At 45.1% G+C, this 20,034-nt stretch overlaps 1 protein-coding gene across 3 annotated transcripts in view; it reads right to left on the bottom strand.

Annotated features, from left to right (window-relative positions):
* Positions 1 to 20,034, bottom strand: part of BLTP3A (bridge-like lipid transfer protein family member 3A) — a 1,189,163-nt gene that overhangs the window by 692,019 nt on the left and 477,110 nt on the right. For all 3 annotated transcript variants that reach the window (XM_069756570.1, XM_069756572.1, XM_069756571.1), the window contains 2 exons: positions 7,930 to 8,009; positions 7,721 to 7,838 (listed from right to left, as the gene is read on the bottom strand). In XM_069756570.1, coding sequence (XP_069612671.1) covers positions 7,721 to 7,838; positions 7,930 to 8,009 — 198 coding nt within the window. The remainder of the gene's footprint in view (positions 1 to 7,720; positions 7,839 to 7,929; positions 8,010 to 20,034) is intronic.

Raw genomic sequence — 20,034 nt, 5'->3', positions numbered from 1 at the left:
TCACAGATTGTGGACTTATCCGTTCTGTGCTTCTATGTTTGTCCAGTTTTATCAGTATGAATTGATTCTGTCTTGCTGGAAGCTCTGGGAAGCAGATTTACCCTCCACACCTTTAGTCAGGTGTGGAGATTTTTAGTAAACTCTGCGTGGATTTTTGAAGTGCTTTATACTGACCGCACAGTATTCCATCCTGTCCTATCTATCAAGTTAGACTGGCCTCCTGTGCTCATCCTGGTTTCATTCTGTGTATGTCTTTTCCCTCTCCACTCACAGTCATTATTTGTGGGGGGCTAATCTATCCTTTGGGGATTTTCTCTGAGGCAAGATAGTTTTCCTGCTTCTATCTTTAGGGGTAGTTAGCTCTTAGGCGGTGACGAGGTGCCTAGGGAGAGTTAGGAGCATCCCACGGCTACTTCTAGTGTGGTGTTGAGCTTAGAGACTGCGGTCAGTACAGTTACCACTTTCCTTCAGAGCTCGTTCCATGTTGCTCCTAAACCACCGCAACATAACAGCAGGTCATTCAAAGTCAGGAGGCAGGTCATTCAAAGACCAGAGGCAGGTCATTCAAAGACCAGAGGAAGGTCATTCAAAGACAGGAGGCAGGTCATTCAAAGACCAGAGGCAGGTCATTCAAAGACAGGAGGCAGGTCATTCTAAGAAAGAAGGCAGGTCATTCAAATACAGAATTCAGGTCATTCAAAGAGAGGAGGCAGGTCATTCAAAGACAGGAGGCAGGTCATTGAAAGTCAGGAGGCAGGCATTCAAAACCAGAGGCAGATCATTCAAAGACCACAGGAAGGTCATTCAAAGAGCAGAGGAAGGTCATTCAAAGACAGGAGGCAGGTCATTCAAATTCAGGAGGCAAGTCATTCAAGGAGGGATTGCAGGTCATTCAAAGACAGGAGGCAGGTCATTCAAAGACAGGTCATTAAAAGAGAGGAGGCAGGTCATTGAATGAAAGGTCATTCAAAGAGAGTGGGCATGTCATTCAAAGAACAGAGGCAGATCATTCAAAGTCCAGAGGCAGGTTGTTCAAAGACCAGAGACAGGTCATTCAAAGAACGGAGGCAGGTCATTCAAAGACAGGAGGCAGGGCATTCAAAGACAGGAGGCAGGTCATTCAAAGACAGGAAAAAGGACATAGCCAGCGCCTATCATCCCCAAACCAATGGACTCTGCGAGCGTTTTAATGGAACACTAAAGCAAATGCTCAAAATGTTGGTGGAGACTGAAGGGAGAGACTGGGAGCAGTACCTCCCCATCGGTTGTTTGCCTACAGAGAGGTACCCCAGGCGTCTACTGGATTCTCCCCCTTTGAACTGGTTTATGGGAGGAGGGTCAGGGGGCCACTTGATTTGATTAAGGACTGTTGGGAGGATGACCCCAGAACTACTGGAGTCTCAGTGGTCGAATATGTACTGAAGCTCAGATAGAGAATGCAAAAACTGAGCAACCTGGCCCATGAGAACGTGACCCAGGCCCAAATCAACCAAAAGGTCTGGTACGACCGTAATGCCAGACTAAGGGCCTATGAGAAAGGGCAGAAGGTTTGAGTGTTGGTCCCTATGTTACAGAATAAATTGCAGGCCATAGGGAGGGACCATATACTGTACATAAGCGGCTGAATGATGTTAATTATGTGGTGACACTAGATGAGCATGCAAAGCATCAGAAAGTGTTTCATGTAAATATGTTGAAGACACATCATGCCAGGGAGGCCTGTGTCTTACCTGTCTGTAGCCTGCCTAAAGATGGGGAGGCTGATCTGTTACTGGATGTGGTGGCCGGGACTCAGTACATGGAGTCCCTGGAGTCAGCAGAATTTAACCCTGAGCTATCCCACAGTCAGAGGTCTGAGCTGGTGGGGGCGCTCAGCGAGTTCACTGAAGTCTTCAGAGGGGAGCCTGGGAGGACAGACTTAGCAGTTCACCATGTGGACATTGGTACTAATTCCCCAGTACGGCAGTCTGCGCACCGTGTGTCAGCAGAGGTGAAGGCACACATGAGGGAACAGGTAGAGGAGATGCTGAAACTCAAGGTGATACAAAAATCCCAGAGTGCCTGGGCCTCGCCTGTGGTTCTTGTCCCAAAAAAGGACCGTACTACCCGATTCTGTGTAGACTACAGGAAATTAAATGTACTGACTACATGTGAGGTCTACCCCATGCCGAGGATAGATGAGCTGTTAGAGCAGCTAGCTAAAGCATCGTACATTACCATCATGGACCTGAGTAGGGGATACTGGCAGATACTCCTAACCAGAGAAGCTCAGGAGAGGTCTGCCTTTATAACGCCATTCGGGCTGTTTGAGTTTCTGGTGATGCCCTTTGGTATGAAGAATGCCCCTGCGACCTTCCAGAGGTTGGTCAATCACTTATTGGAAGGATGTGATGGTTTTGCCATTGCTTATCTTGATGATATAGCCATCTTTAGTGATTCTTGGGAGGAACACCTCGTACATCTCTCTCAGGTGTTGCAAAAGCTTAAAACTGCAGGTCTTACTGTTAAGCCAGGGAAGTGTCATGTAGCCATGCGGGAAGTACAATACCTGGGACACCGGGTGGAGGGAGGACATGCTAAAACCTGAGCCAGGGAAGGTAGAAGCCATTACAGCCTGGGCCACCCCACGAACCAAGAAACAGGTACTGTCCTTCCTGGGTACGGATGGCTAATATAGGAGGATTGTACCAAACTACAGTGCTCTGGCCAAACCGTTAACTGATCTGACCAGGAGGAGACTTTCTAAAATTGTCTCCTGGAGTCCTCAGTGTGAGTAATCATTTTCTGCCCTAAAGTCGGCATTGGTTAGTCCACCCGTCCTGCAGGCCCCAGATTTCACTCGCCGGTTTGTAGTGCAGACAGATGCCAGCACCTATGGGCTAGGTGCAGTTCTCAGCCAGGTGAACCAACAAGGAGAGGAACACCCAATTCTGTACCTAAGCAGGAAACTCCTGCCCAGAGAAGTGGCTTATGCCACCATTGAAAAAGAATGTTTGGCAATTGTGTGGGCTCTGCAGAAGCTGCAACCATACCACTATGGGCGCAACTTCACCGTGATCACAGATCATAACCCATTGAGTTGGCTCCACAGAGTAGTTGGGGACAATGGGAAATTGCTTAGATGGAGTTTGATACTTCAGCAATATGATTTCACAATTCAGCACAAGAAGGGAGTTGATCATGGCAATGCTGATGGCCGTTCTCGCCAAGACGGGGCAGAACCAGATACGTGCTCGGGTGAAATATGTGTATATATTTATATCTATATGTGTGTAGGGACATATGTCTCGGGTTATATGTGTGACCAGTGATTATGTAACATCTGTCCTGAAGGCATGTCACACCTAGGTGTTAATAGGTACTTCCTTGGAACTAGTAGAAATTCTGTCTCCAGATCTCACCAGGAGGTCTGGCTAAGGCCAAGAACAAAAGGAACACTTGACAACTCTGAGGTCTTGGAAGGGAGATGCTAAATTGCGGCCTGAGGTAATCTATCACTGAGAACCTCTCCACAAGAGAAATAATATATTCATTGGGGGCGCGGACGTGGCCCAATCATACAGGCAGCAGTTATGATATTGGCCTGAGGGGCCGGTCTAGAAACCTAACATCAGACCAAAGTTATAAATTTAGGCTGCAGATAGAGAATTGTGTTCACATGTGAGGGCAGCCTGAGAAGCTGATGTGTTCCAACTCCATTCACCCCCCCCTCAGGGAGCAGAAAGCAACTACCAGTTAGATGATTTCTGTAAGTTTATCCTGTTTATTTTGACATTGTTTGCATAAGTTGTATGTCTTTTTATTATCATATTTTATACCTTTTTCTTATTGTAAGCATTGAACTTTTTGCTATTAAAGTATAAACCTTTAACAAGTTGAACCTTGAATGTTCTAAAGAATCCATAGCCAAAAGGTGTGTGAGCCTTATGAGTGATAGACATATTTTTATTAGTATTATTAGTTCCAGGTCTCATCGCCTGTGTATTCGATGAGTGGTGGCAGCGCGCATGAGCGGGTGTGTGGCCTGGGTCGGTGTGTGATTTATGCTCCCATTACAGCATAGGACAGAGGTTGAATGCTGGACTGAGAGTGGGGAGATGGATTAACCCTTGCAGACACAACCCCAAGTCACGTGTGAGAGCAGGCACGTGACGAATAAGGGACACCCACGGAGAAGGGATCCGTGACACCTTCTATGGCACTTTAACTTTTAGCACTTTGATCGCTGGTATGATGCATTGAAATGAATTACACCTGTCAGTGCTGCACTAACAAATGTCTCTTAGACCATGCTCCTGGCATGGTCAAACAGGCTTTCTGTAGCTGTCAGACCCTGGTATCACCAAGGAGACCTCAGGTTGCTGTGGCAAGGAACAGGTCCTCGCGATGATGCCGATTGGAAGAGCACCCTGCCTCTTCCAGCCTTCTAAACTCTCTGATCGATACCAATCATAAAATTTAGGGGGATAAATAGACTGGGTCTCGGCTATAACTTAAGCCCAGCTCTTAGTGGCGATCACACACCCCTCACAACCACTAAGCAGTACCCATACATCAAAGTTTGGGAACCCCTATCCGATCATGATTTATGGGTACGTCATAGGTCATGAAGAAATCATTATTCAGAACACATATAGGTTTTTTTGTGAAGTTTTGGACACAAGAGTACATAAAAGAACCAGAGTAAGAAATAGAAATACTGAATTACAGTGGCCATAAATACCGCAATGAAAATCGAGATATCTACACACGTGGTCAAAATTGTTGGTACCCCTCATTTAATGACAGAAAAACCCACAATGTTCACAGTAATAACTTGAATCTGACAAAAGTAAGGGTAAGTTCACACAGGGCATATTTGCTGCTTTTTTTTCTGCAGCAAAACCTAATCTTCTTAGCAGGAAAGAAGCTGCGTCAAAAAAGCAGGCTTAGGTGCATTATTGGTGCGCTTTTTGTGGCGTATTTGGTGCGTTTTTTTTTCTCTTTGTCCATGCTAATGTCCTTGGATTTTCAGCAGCAAAAACACAGCAAATAATGATACCTGCGTTTTTGCTGCATTTTTTTCAACACCCATTCAAGTTAATGAGTTAAAAAACACAGCAAAAATGAAAGAAGTTACATGCTCTATGTCCAAAAAACGCAGCAACAAAATACTGATCAAACAAAAAAACAATGTGTGTGCATGAGATTTCTGAAATCTCATAGGCTTTGCTGGTACTGTAAAAAGCAGCTGAAAATTAGCATAAAAAATGCAGCAAAAACGCCCTTTGTTTACTTGACCCAATAATAAATAAAAAATCTATGACAATGAACAAATGAAAGTCAGACATTGATTTTCAACCAACAGAAATTCAAAAACTGAAATACCCCTGGTCGTTAAGGGGCTAATACTTTACATTTTAATTCAATAGTTAAAAAGAAACCTTTTTTGATGGCACCTTCCATTTAGGCTATGTGCACACGTTACGGATTAGGCTTAGGAATTTCTGGTGCGGATTCTGCCTCTCCTGGCAGAAAACGCACCTGCGGATTTGTCGTGTTTTTCTGTGGTTCCGCAGCATTTTTTGTGCGTTTTTGCTGCGGTTTTCTTGCGGATTTGCTGCGTTTTTTTACCCGCGCGGTTTTCTATAATGGAATGGGTACAAAAACGCTGCAGATTCACAAAAAAGAAGTGACATGCTACTTCTTTTAAACCGCAGCGTTTCTGCAGTGGATTTTCCACAAAGTGTGCACAGCTCTTTTTTTTTCTCATTGATTTACATTGTACTGTAAATCAATTGCGGATCTGCAGCGTTTATGCACTGCAAAAAAACGCTGCGAATCCGCAACGTGTGCACATACCCTTAACCCTGCTGTTCTGTTGGTCAAAAATGACCGACTTTGAACTTCAATATTCTTTAAAATATTCAAGATGTGGCTCTGAAACCCGTGGCCGACCGACCCATCCTCATTTAAGTCAATCAACCACAAGTTTCAGAACCGCATCTTGAACACCCCAAAAAATACCAAAGTTCAAAATAGGTCTCCCCAGACCGAACAGAACAGCAGGGTTAAACTGTTAAATGCCCTGTCAATCTGTTGAAGATCCCTGTGCCTGTCATCACTGGACCCATTGAAGGTCAGACCGTTACCGGCATTCATAGCAGACCATGATTTTTACTATATACAGCAATGGTACACACAATGTTGTTTATAGTACAATCACTGTTTCAAGTCTCCTGAGAGGACTAAAAATACAGTGAACAGTAAAGAAAAAAAGACAACAAAAGAAATGTAATAAATGGCGATCAAAACATCATATCTACGCAAAATAAACAATTCCTCGTACAGCTCCATATCCTGAAAATTTAAATTGTTATAGATCTTGGAAAATGGCAACAAAAATGAACTTTTTTTTCTTTTACAAATCTCTGAATATTCTTTCACCACTTAAAGGGACACTGTCACCTGGATTTGGTGGGAAAAATCTTCAGCCATGGAGGCGGGGTTTTGTGGTTTTTAATTCACCCTTTCCTTACCCGCTGGCTGCATGCTGGCTGCAATATTGGATTGAAGTTCATTCTCTGTCCTCCATAGTACACACCTGTGCAAGGCAAGATTGCCTTGGGCAGGCATGTACTACGGAGGACAGAGAATGAACTTCAATCCAATATTGCAGCCAGCATGCAGCCAGCGGGTAAGGAAAGGGTGAATCAAAAACCCCAAAACCCCGCCTCCATGGCTGAAGATTGTTCCCGCCAAATCCAGGTGACAGTGTCCCTATAAATAAAAAAAGATGCATGTTTGATATCTGCTTAATCGTACTGACCTGGAGAAACACATTTCCAGGTCAGTTTTATGGTAAAATGAACGCTATAAGGAAAAAAAAAACATTTTTTTCTCACTTTCCAGTGCATTAGATGATAAAAAGAATAGTACCAATCAAAAGTACAACTCATCCTGCAAAAAACAAGTCCTCATATGGCTAGGTCGATGGAAAAATATAAAAGTTATGGCTCCTGGAATAAGGGGAGGAAAAAAACAAAAGCGCAAAACCAAAAAATTCACCGGTTCTTAAGGAGTTAAACAACCGCCAATCAGAAAAGGCTTAATAGCCTATTTAGACAGACCATACCAGGGACGAACACAGTAAAATCAGTAATCAATCGGTTTTGTGTTTATGATCTATTAAGTTAGCAAAAAGTCCATTTCACCATTTTGCTTGTTTGTCAGGTGATAAGCAACCTGATTCCACTGCACGATTATCAGGAAACTAGCCTTCCAAGGAAGGCTAATTTCCAGTCTCCAGCGCAAGGCTTATTTCAGATATAATTATTAATGCAAAAATAAACATCACAGTACTATCTCTTTAAGACTTCCAAAAGTGTGACTCGTGAAACCATTAAATACAATGAGGATTTTTTTTTTCTGGTGCTGTCTTTCAAGCTGGACACAATAGCATAGTCTACTTTTTTGTACTCAAAGGCACCATTACATTGTCTGGGGATTCAGACGGAATACCTGACTGTCTTGAAAATGGATGCTAAATGTAATGCAAGTCTAAAATTGTTTTTCTATTAAAATGTGGAAAATTGTCCTCCGCCCCATTAACATTTTTGCCTTCTTCTGGACCAAAATTGAGGACAAACAAGATAAATTTACAGTGTGTGTTTTGTGACCTAGCTATGCAACTATATTAATGATATATTCAATACATTAATTAGTCGATTGCCACATTTACCTTTGAAATCTTCAACTTTTTGAGCACAGCTGATGTCTAAAGCTTTGACAGTAACAGTGACATCATTTCCAAAAAGACATGACACAGAAGAGACTTTGTGAAGGACCACCGTAAAAATCTAGAATACAGAACCAAGGTTCAGCATTGATCTGTTAGTCTGCCAAGATCCATCTAATCATACAGCTCTCGGACATATATTTTGCACTTACTTGCTGAGGCTCAGGTCCCTCTGTACTTTGTGATCTGTCATCTTGTTCTGTTAATACATTTTCCCCATTGAGAGTCATTTCTAATTAAATAAAATGGGAGATAAAAGCATACAATGAAAATTTAACTATTTTTCTTCCTATGAATTACATGTAAATACTCTTTAAATAAAGAAAAAACATTGGCAAATTAAATACTTAGATAACCTTTCGCTAGTTTCACCATGATAAACTCACCACATGATGGAAATGTGGCTACAGTGCTGAATAAAACAGGTTTTTTACTTAGTCTCACATAAACAAGATATTGGCTTTGAAAGTTTAGAGTCTAAATAACTCTAAGATCAGGGGGGCGTTAGTAGTTGACATTACCCCTGTATGACGTTCACTAAACATAAGCAGGCACAGTCATGCCAGAAAAAAATGCCCAAAGAAGCTTAGAATAGGCTGCTTCTGTGTGAAACAAGTAATGACACAGCCTAGTTATCCTCAATAATCCTAAAGTCACGTCAGCATATACTGACCTGGGGATGGGGAGTAGAGTAGAACCGAGTGTCATTACAAACACCATTTGCAGCTCTACTCTCACAGTGCTCTGGGCTTTGCTCTACTCCCCCCTCCCCCTACACTGACAGTGCTGTGAGGTTTAGTCATTTTAGGCTTTATTTGTTATATTTGAATGAGCATTTCGCCACTTGGCCCATTATCAGCATGTACAGGTGCTTTTCCCAAAATTAGAATATCATCAAAAAGTTAATTTAATTCAGTTCTTCAATACAAAAAGTGAAACACATATATTATATAGTCATTACAAACAGAGTGATCTATTTCAAGTGTTTATTTCTGTTAATGTTAATGATTATAGCTTACAGCCAATATAAACCGAAAAATCATTATCTCAGTAAATTAGAATAATTAACAAACACCTGCAAAGGCTTCCTAAGCATTTAAAAAGGTGCCTTAGTCTGTTTCAGTAGGCTCCACAATCATGGGGAAGATTGCTAATTTGACAGATGTCCAGAAGGCAGTCATTGACACACTCCACAAGGAAAGTAAATTTTGCATTTCATTTTGAAATCAAGGTCCCAGAGTCTGGAGGAAGAGTGGAGAGACAGACAATCCAAGCTGCTTGAGGTCTAGTGTGAAGTTTCCACAATCAGTGATGGTTTGGGGAGCCATGTCATCTGCTGGTGTAGGTCCACTGTGTTTTATCAAGACCACAGTCAGAGCAGCAGTCTACCAGGAAATTTTAAAGCACTTCATACTTCCCTCTGCCAACAAGATTTTTGAAGATGGAAATTTCATTCTCCAGCAGGACTTGGCATCTGTCCACACTGCCAAAAGTACCAATACCTGGTTTCAAAACAACAGTATCACTGTGTTTGATTGGCCAGCAAACTCGCCTGACCTTAACCCAATAGAGATCTATGGGGTTTTGTCAAGAGGAAGATGAGAGACACCAGACCCAACACTGAAGGCTGCTATCAATGCAACCTGGGCTTCCATAACACCTCAGCAGTGCCATAGGCTGATCGACTCCATGCCACGCCACATTGATGTAGTAACTGATGCAAAAGGAGCCCCGCCCAAGTAATGAGTGCATTTACTGAACATACAGTACACATCAGTAGGCCAAAATTTGAGATTTTAGAATCATTTTTTAAGCTGGTGTTATAAAGTATTCTAATTTACTGAGATAATGACTTTTAGGTTTTGATTGGCTGTAAGCGATAATCATCAACATTAATAGAAATTAACACTTGAAATAGATCACTTTGTTTGTAATGACCCTATATAATATATGAGTTTTACTTTCTGTAACCTTGTGTCAGCTCCACTCTTTTTAGCTACCACATCACTCACAGTCATACTGTGGTACAATTCAGGTGGCGTCAGGTCAGTACTTTGGGCAGACACATACCTTCCTCTGGTCACCCCTACATCTAAACCGTCAATTTTAGGAAGTGTTACTCCCTTAATGTACCCAACCCCATCAGCAGAGAGCCCTTCATCCTCCTGCTGTAGAGGAGTTCCCTTCTCCCATAAGTTGGAGAACAACCTAGAGTCCCAGCCTACTATCACCGGATAGGTTAAGTTCTGAACTACAGCGACATCATGGCTTGCAATGTCATTGGCGGTCTCGAGGATCACCCTGGACACTGGATAATCTTTAGTGCCCCCATCACCCATGCAGGTGACAAAGATTTTCCTTTTTGATATCTCATATATGTTGGGTGCAGCCCCCACTAGGGTCACTGAGCTCCCAGAATTGACCAGCCTGAGCATGCCCTCTGCATTCATCTGCAGGGCACAGCCACATAACCTCTTGCTGGGTGGATAGTTCATATGGCAGACTGGGCACACATAGTACACCTGTCCCCGGCAACAGTCCGTTTGAGCCACCCCTTTTACTTTGGGATGCTCTGCCCACTTTTGAGCAACTACCCCTTTTTGTGATACCGCCCCCTTTTGGGACTCTGCCCCCTTTTGGGCAACTACCCTCTTTTGGGACCCTGCCCCTTTTGGGCAACTACCCCCTTTTGGGATACTGCCCCCTTTTGGGCAACTACCCCCTTTTGGGATACCACCCCCTTTTAGGGTACTTTACATGGGTACCCCACCGGCTCCTATGGATGCCCATGGATCATGGAGTGATAGAACTCCTCGATAGCGTCACTGCAAGCCATGGCTGTCACTGGATCTTCTGGCACCCCCAGTTGTCGGACCCCTGTCGCTGCACACCGATCTACGCCAGGAATTTTGCACAGCTCCTGCTGCGGTCGCTGTTGGTCCTGGCATGCTCCTCCGAGCCACAGCAAACCTGTCTTGAGTGCATTGATAACCTTCATAACCCCGTCGAGTTACTGCCAGAAGCTTTAATCTTTGTGGCCCCGCCGAGCCGCAGCCAGATGCTTGCTTCTGCGTGTGCTGTTGCAGTTCTATAATTTCCCCTAGCAACCAGGCTGCGCTCCTGAATCCAGAAGACGTACACCTCATCCTTTGCCCCCAACAACCGAGATTGTAGGCCTCGTCTGTTGCTCCTAGCAACATGGCTACAAGAGTGCCCCTAGCACTATCCACCACATGTGACGTAGCAATCACTAAGCCAGTTGGGATATGTTGGGATACACTCATTTTGCGAATATTTAAACCAAAAACAACCGTTTCTCATTTACATAAGTCCATTCCTGGTTTATTACATCACCATAAACCACGATAGGCCATGTGTACCAGCACAGAACCAACATATAGTCCATTCTCTTTATCAGATACATCTGCACACTTTACAGACACGTATCTTTCAATTTAGTCCATTCCATTTGTGATTACGTTCACACAGTTCCATACCTGACACCCGTCAGTTCAAAATTCCCCAGGCTCTGGGTTACCTGCTTAACAGATTCTAAGGTTTCCCAGCCTGGATTCATATAGGTCCTGTCAGTAGTCCAGACTCTCAGTAGCTTCCTGGACTTTCAGGAGCTCCAGCCAACTCCAGTCTCACACATGACCATCCTCTCTCCATGTGGTGCAACCAAGAAGCATATAGGACCTTTCTGACATCACAGGAGCACACCCCCGGGAGGTATATGGTTAACCAGTCCCACAATTCACTTTCTGGTTAACCCTTAAATCCAGCCCTTTAGTAATATACAGGTTTGTGGGACTACAATACCCAGCAACCTGTCCTGCATTCAGATCGCAGCAGACCTCTGGTACCACCAGTCGGTACACCACAATACAGTATATATATATATATACATATATATATATATATATATATATATATATACATATATATATATATATATATATATATATGTATATATATATATATATATATATATATATATATATACATATATAGCATAAATATATATCACCCCCTGTTGGAAGTAGCGATCCTACAAGTCGCAATCAACCCTTTAGTGTCCTAAATCTATTTTAGTTTTACAGAGGTATTCATTAATCATAGCGACTAATCATGTTATCATACCCGAGTGACATAGTATGCAAGAGCGGCGTCACCACTGGCTATTTTCAAATATTTGCCTCCCTGGCAATGCGAAATGAAGCCACTTTACATGCGTTCGCATTTTTTTGCGCATGCATTTGAAAGGAAATATTGTTTCAAGAAAAATTTCCTTGAACCAAACCATGCCAAATGGGCGTGACTCATGGGATTTTTCTACATAAACCCTTGTACAGATGAAATCCTCACATTTTGCTCCTGTATCCTGTGTCAAGACGGATATTCATATGGAGAGTTTCTATCGGAATCTTCATTTGGATGTCAACTTGTTTCTTTCCTCTGCATTTGCTTGTGAGCAAGAACGGACAAGAGAACAACAGAGAAGACGGCGTCGGCACTGTTGGCAGCACCCAATTCTTCATCTACAACAGAGCCGTGAAGCCTACCACTCCTTATTCCAGGGCTGGGGAATCTTTTTTCTACCAAGGGCCATTTGGATATATATATCATCCATCTGGGGCCCTACAAACTCCGCCAACAAAATACATCCTAACTCTGGCACTGGTGACAGGACGTAATCTTTCATTGCATGCCCTTCAATGTTCAGTAGTGAACACTGCATGTGTGTGCTAACAGAGCAAGAAGAAATTAATGAGCTGGTCGCAATCAAAATACAGGTCCCGGCCCAAGAATGCGGTTCCTGAGAATCTGCTCGGGGGGCTGATAAAAGGTCATCGAGGGTCGTAAATGGCCCTGGGGCATGAGGTTCCCCACCCCTGCCTTATTCAGTGAGCGCCGTGAAAACCCACAGAAATATTTCGAGTACACGAAGATGTCTTAGGACAGCTTTATGGAATTGCTGGACCATGTACAAGGAGCCATCAGGAGGCAGGAAACCCAGCTCCATAGAGCAATTTCTGCTGAGCTGGTGACACAAAGGTACGTAATATTTAAACATTAACGCCTGTCATAATTATTATTGTTCTGCAATGTACCGTACTTAATATTTTCCCCTTTTTTTCTTTTGCTAAAATACTGTCCTAAATATTATTGTTATAAAAGCCATGTTCTTTCTCTTTTTTTTCTTTCTTTGTTTGCTTCTTTCTCTTTTTTTCAAAACCCCAAATCATAAAAATTATTGTTCTGATTTATATTTTTCTTTTCGGCAGATTCCTGTCTACTGGAGAGAGCCTATCATCGCTCCCTTTCCAGTTCAAGATAGGAATTTCCACACTCTCTGGGATTGTCGCAGGCACCTGCTGGGCTTTGTGGGATGTTCTCAGTGCGGAATCTATTCCCCTACCCACCACGAAAATCTGGCAGCAAACTGCAGACCAATTTTTTGAAGGGTGTGATTTCCCCAACTGTTTGGGAGCAGTGGACGGAAAACATATCAGGATTACCAAACCGGCTGGAACTGGATCCGAGTACTTTAATTATAAAAAATATTTTTCCATAGTGCTCATGGCGATTGCAGCTATGGACTGTAGGTTTTTCGCCGTGGACATTGGATCTTTTGGTCGTGGTAATGACTCACAGACATTTAAAAACTCGGACATGGGCCAAAGGTTGTATGGGAATCATTTTAATTTCCCCCTGCCACAACCTATTTCCAACAATCAAGGCCCACCAATGCCATTTGTTGTGGTTGGGGATTGTTACACCCAGTCCGGTCTCTGTACCTTTGTGGGGTCCCCGCCGGGACTCCCGCTCTGTGCTGGCTCCACGCTGTCAGGATGCAGCTTCCCTTCCTCCTCCCTCTCCTGCTTCCTGGCGTGCTGCCAGCAGGTTCTGGGCAGAGTGCTTAGGGCACGCGCTCGCTCGTTCCCGACGTCTTTAAGAGACAGCGCACATTTTTTAAAATATGCTTCTAGCCAATGGCGTGTTATTCATTGCTATTTCTAGCTCCTCCACCATAGGGAGGGCGCCGGAGGAACAAGTATCCTCTGTTGCTTACTTCCGGTTCCTGTCTGCATGTGCTCCTGTTTCTGAAGTGCTTTCGCTAGTACTCCGCTTATACTGTCTGTTTCCACAGATCATCAGCTACCAGTTACCTGGACGATGACTGTTCTATCTACGCAATCCCGTCTCGTCCCGCCAATCTGCCATCATCATCTCCGGACAACGCCAGTACCATTGGAACCAGCTTCTACACATACACCTGGTATCACCTGGTTAGCTCCATGTCTCCCGCTAACCCCGCTTGTCTGATTGTCCTACTGGGACAGCTGCCTCGAGTTTGGTATCTAACTGGAGGTAGCACCCGTGTCCACCAGGCTTCCCACTTTGTCCCTGTTGAGGGGACTTACCACGGGTGTCTGGGGTTCACGTAGTCACGCCCCCTTCGGAGCTCCCGGACCGTGGTCTCAAGGTTCCACATTAAACCTAAATAAAAACGAATGTGAAATTCAACTTCTGTGCCTCCGTCTCCATTCGTTACAGGGATCAGGTCTTTCAGATGTTTGGAAACCTCCTGAAACCATACTCTAGTCAGGACTTGAACCACACAAAAACAATTTTTAATTACAGACTGACCAGGGCAAGAAGAACTGTTGAGTGCGCCTTTGGTATCCTTGTCTCGAAACAGCGCATTTTATGGACAGCCATTAATCTAAAAATTGAGACAGTCGATGAGGTGGTCAAGGCGTGTGTGGTTGTGCACAACTATATAATGGCTAAAGAGTGACCCAACATTGAACTTGATGAACCTGTTTCTAACCCATTACCATCATCACCCTTTCAGGACAACCGTTGAAGTTGCCCAAATGAGGGATACATTTGCATCCTACTTTGTGTCTTAGAGTGGACGTCTGTCCTGGCAAGATGACATGGTTTAGTGTTCTTGTAATGTTGTGCAATGTTATGTACCTGTAATTATTAAATTTACTTTAATGTTTGCTGACAATAAAATACCTGTTACGGCCGTTACTCACCGCTCCACTCCTGGCTCTCGGCGCGCTGTCCCCGCTTCTCCAGCTGTGGCCGCTGCTCTTGTTCGCCTCGGCCGCTCGTCCTCCAGGTCACGGCGCGTTGTTCCATCTTCCTCCTTGGCGACGCTGTCTTCCTCCATTCCTGCAGTCCTGCTTACGGTGGGTGGTACGCTCGTCCTCGGCGGGCCCCTCCTCCACGTCCTAGGGGTTCTGCTCCTGCGCAGGCGCGCAGGATCTTGCGATAGGCACACCTTCCTGTTCGGGGTCCTCTGGTACCGGATGTGCTTGTCCGGTGTGCTGCTGCAGCCAATCCAGGTAGTGTGCACGCTATTTCAGGCCTCCTCCCTTGCTAGGAGGTGCCTGAGTGTCTTTAGCTTTTGCTTCTGCCTCCGGTCACCTTCCTTTCTGAGTTGTAAAATTAGAAGACTGGCGGGCACCACTATAAGGGATCTCCCATCACATGCCACAAGTACATATATATAAAGAAACAAAGAAAAAGGAGGCATGCACAAAGTGGGGATCACCACAATCTGATAATACAAATATGATAAATTTTTATTAGAAACACATAGCACCAAACACTGCAAAAAGACTTTAAAAACACATAAAACAACCAAAGAATTGGTGAATACAAAGACCCATAATAGGGTCTGTAACCCTGGTTCAAAAAACACACACCCCCACATACAATGACGTGTTCAACACCAGTATAATACACTGAAGATAGATACACTATGCTGTCCCAGAGGCAAAAAATGATAAAATATACAAACCTACACTTATATGTAAGCCAAAAGTGCCCAATCCAATGTACCCATACAAATGCAGGCACAAGGGGGAGCCACCAATTAATCCTAGGGTCCGATATAAAGACACAGAGAATCTGACATACCAAGATGGAGGAAGGTATATACACTCTGCGAAGCTCAGCCCCAGTCCCTATAGAGTATCAAGGGGTACTGAAGGACAGACAAGGAGGGTGAAGAACCAGGGCAAAGAACCGCCCGACGCGTGTCGCCAGGAAATCTGGCTTCCTCAGGGGCAATGAATACAGTGCAAGTGCCCGCATTATAAATACCCATTAATTGTATTAGGCTAGGAACAGCTGGTACCTGATATCCAGCGTATGGAGCATGGCGCTGAAACTTGCCGGGGAAACCGGAAGTGATGAAGGACGCCGGCATCTGCGCAGAATAGAGGAGCTCCCGAGATGAGAAGTTCCCCGAATGCGAGCTATCCATAAGTGCGCATGCGCCACTCGGCGATGAAGGACGCCAGCGTCTGCATAATACAACGCAGTTATAGAAGGAGGGAAGATTTTCCCAAGTGCGGGCTGCTGGCAACCATACTCTAGTCGGGACTTGAACCACACAAAAACAATTTTTAATTACAGACTGACCAGGGCAAGAAGAACTGTTGAGTGCGCCTTTGGTATCCTTGTCTCGAAACAGCGCATTTTATGGACAGCCATTAATTTAAAAATTGAGACAGTCGATGAGGTGGTCAAGGCGTGTGTGGTTGTGCACAACTATATAATGGCTAAAGAGTGACCCAACATTGAACTTGATGAACCTGTTTCTAACCCATTACCATCATCACCCTTTCAGGACAACCGTTGAAGTTGCCCAAATGAGGGATACATTTGCATCCTACTTTGTGTCAGAGTGGACGTCTGTCCTGGCAAGATGACATGATTTAGTGTTCTTGTAATGTTGTGCAATGTTATGTACCTGTAATTATTAAATTTACTTTAATGTTTGCTGACAATAAAATACCTGTTACGGCCGTTACTCACCGCTCCACTCCTGGCTCTCGGCGCGCTGTCCCCGCTTCTCCAGCTGTGGCCGCTGCTCTTGTTCGCCTCGGCCGCTCGTCCTCCAGGTCACGGCGCGCTGTTCCATCTTCCTCCTTGGCGACGCTGTCTTCCTCCATCCCTGCAGTCCTGCTTACGGTGGGCGGTACGCTCGTCCTCGGCGGGCCCCTCCTCCACGTCCTAGGGGTTCTGCTCCTGCGCAGGCGCGCACGATCTTGCGATAGGCACACCTTCCTGTCCGGGGTCCTCTGGTACCGGATGTGCTTGTCCGGTGTGCTGCTGCAGCCAATCCAGGTAGTGTGCACGCTATTTCAGGCCACCTCCCTTGCTAGGAGGTGCCTGAGTGTCTTTAGCTTTTGCTTCTGCCTCCGGTCACCTTCCTTTCTGAGTTTTAGTACTTCGTGCTGGTTCTGCGCTCTTCTCCCCGGTTCGCGCTTTTTGTGTATCCATTACCTTCGCTCATCCTCTCACGCTCTCTCCCTACAGCTCCATCTCCGTCTCTGGTATTCCTCTGTTCTAGCCTGACGTCCATTCCCGTGTCCTCTGCTTTTGGTTCCATCATCCTCGTTCCTGGTTTTCTGTTTAGTTCTCTTCTTCTGTTTTCCTCCTTCTGAGCCGTCCCTCTTGGTATCTGCTACCGTGGATAGGAGACCTGCTCCTGACAGCCCCTGTATAGGGGTTGGTTAACATGTGGTCTACTCGCCCAGGGGTAGGTCTACCACGGTCCAGAGGGTCCACTCTCGTTCTTGCCTCGGTAAACGTTATAATACCTATATTTAAACATCTGTTCCAGGTGTCCTCTATATTAGAATAATAACTTCAACTCAAAAATATTTCACGAATCCGTTCATTCCTCAACCATGAATCTGCAAAAACCCTAGTCCATGCCCTCATCATTTCTCACCTCCTGCTCTGTGGCCTCCCCTCTAACACTCTTGCACCCCTCCAATCTATTCTAAACTCTGCTGCCCGACTAATCCACCTGTCCCCCCACAATTCCCCGGCCTCTCCTCTCTGTCAATCCCTTCACTGGCTCCCCATTGCCCAGAGACTCCACTACAAAACCCTAACCATGACGTACAAAGCCATCCACAACCTGTCTCCTCCATACATCTGTGACCTCGTCTCCAGGTACTTACCTACACGCAACCTCCGATCCTCACAAGATCTCCTTCTCTACTCCCCTCTTATCTCCTCTTCCCACAATCGTATACAAGATTTCTACTCTGGAACCCTCTACGACAACACATCAGATTGTCGCCTACCATCGAAACCTTCAAAAAGAACCTGAAGACCTACCTCTTCCGACAAGCCTACAACCTGCAGTAACCACCGATCGACCAAACCACTGCATGACCAGCTCTATCCTCACCTACTGTATTCTCACCCATCCCTTGTAGATTGTGAGCTCTCGCGGGCAGGGTCCTCTCTCCTCCTGTACCAGTTATGACTTGTATTGTTCAAGATTATTGTACTTGTTCTTACTATGTATACCCCTCCTCACATGTAAAGCGCCATGGAATAAATGGCGCTATAACAATAAATAATAATAATAATAATAATAATAACTATTATAGGTTAATAAGGTGATCAGCAGTTCACAACTAAAGTTTTTATACTGTATAGTTCACTCGCTGTATCATGCAGATTGCATGAGACAGAGATTGGATTATAACCAAATTGGGTTATGCAACCCATGCTTTACACTACACCTCTTCTCTCTAAGGTCAGTGCTATGGTAGGTGACATTGGATTAGCTCCATCGTCTCTTCAGACTGCATTTCTCTATTTCTATATATTACTGTAGACTGAAGAGATGATGGAGCTAATTCACCTCATATCTTTACTCACCTGCCCGTGTGTCAGAACTAGTGCACTCAGGATGCAGAAAACACTGCATCCTGAGTGCCCTAGTGCTGACACCTGGGCAGGTGAGCATTGTTGACTCCTGACTTTTTTTGCGGCATTAATATAATTATTTTTGGAGGATTTTCATTCCTCTTTGTCTTTTGCCACTTCATAGCTACATTACACACACAAAAAGCAATACTGCTGGTAAAGCAAATAACAAAGAGGAGCTGTAGATTGTGTGTCATGGAGATATGAGGTGGCAAAAACACAGTGTGTGTTTGACGGCGCACGGTGTGTGTTGCCATTGACGAAAGAGACAAAGATCAAGCAGTAATTGGGGGAAAACAACACAAATTTAATTACAAAAAAAATTACTTTTACAAACTGAGGGGGAAATGTTATGGACCTGGGGGGTGTGGAGCTGGGAGGATTGGCTACGGGTGGACGAAGAAGGGGGTCCAGGGGAAGGGGTAACTAGACTTGTGGCGTCTGGGAGGTCAAGGATGGAAGTAGACACATTAGGTGTGGAAGCATGGAATGGGAGAGACCCATTGGAAGGGAGAGAAAAACTGGACAACAGAGACACATTGGGAGGTGAGGGTGGAGGTAGCACGACACTTCTGCTGGCTTTAGTTCATTTTAATTTATGTCCTCTTTTCTGTGAGATCATCCTTTTTTGTTTCTCCTTGGGAGGGTGGGAGTGGTTTGCTCAGCAGGGCGTGCAGATTCTTGACCCGACCTGGTGGTGGCGGTGGACAGCCGTGCAGGATCTGGACCCAGCCTGTTGGTGGAGGTGGATGGCCATGCAGGATCTGGACCTGGCATGGTGGTGGAGGTGGACGGTTGTGCAGGAGCAGGATTTGGCATGGTGGGGGTGGTGGAGTGGCTTTCAGCAGCACCCAGCATGGTGGTGGCGGTGTAGTGGTATGCGGCAGGACTGGGCATGGTGGTGGCCATAGAGTGGTATGCAGCAGAACTCGGTATAGAGGTAAAATGTGTAATTAGTGGCACAGGTGGAAATACCACCTGTGCCTGGTGGTAGTACCGAGTCTGCTGTATAGCCAGAATGTAAGCAGCATTGCAGGCCTGCATCACATTGAGCTGGTGTTCAGGCGTAAAGAGTTCCAACATGCCCTGCTCTATCTTGTTAAAAAAATGGTGTGCAGGTCTCTGGAGGTGGGCTTCTAGATGGTTAAGGCGCTGGTTGACATCCTGGAATAGTGTGTTAATATGGGTCAGACCACTTTCCAGTCTATCTCCCAGCGCCTTTAAGCCATTCTGGAAGACCGAGCTCAAGTCAATAAATTCGGGCATGAGTGACCGGTCCGAGGCCTTCTGCCGCTGGCGAGAAGAGCCCCCCCAAAAAAGGCAGAGGACTAGGACAGGGGAACACCTGAAGGACCAGCTGCCTGTTCTCCAGCCTGTGACGCTGACCCACTTGCTGCTTCGCTGGTGGATGGCAGGGACTGGTCAGTGGCAGTTCCATGAGGGACCGCTCCAGAGGAAGATCCAGTTTCAAGGGTGCTGCTACAGGAAAATTAAAG

This window comes from Ranitomeya imitator, chromosome 3 (assembly GCF_032444005.1).
Source record: "Ranitomeya imitator isolate aRanImi1 chromosome 3, aRanImi1.pri, whole genome shotgun sequence".
Classification (NCBI taxonomy): Eukaryota; Metazoa; Chordata; class Amphibia; order Anura; family Dendrobatidae; genus Ranitomeya; species Ranitomeya imitator.
This window is presented reverse-complemented; position numbering and strand designations above follow the sequence as displayed.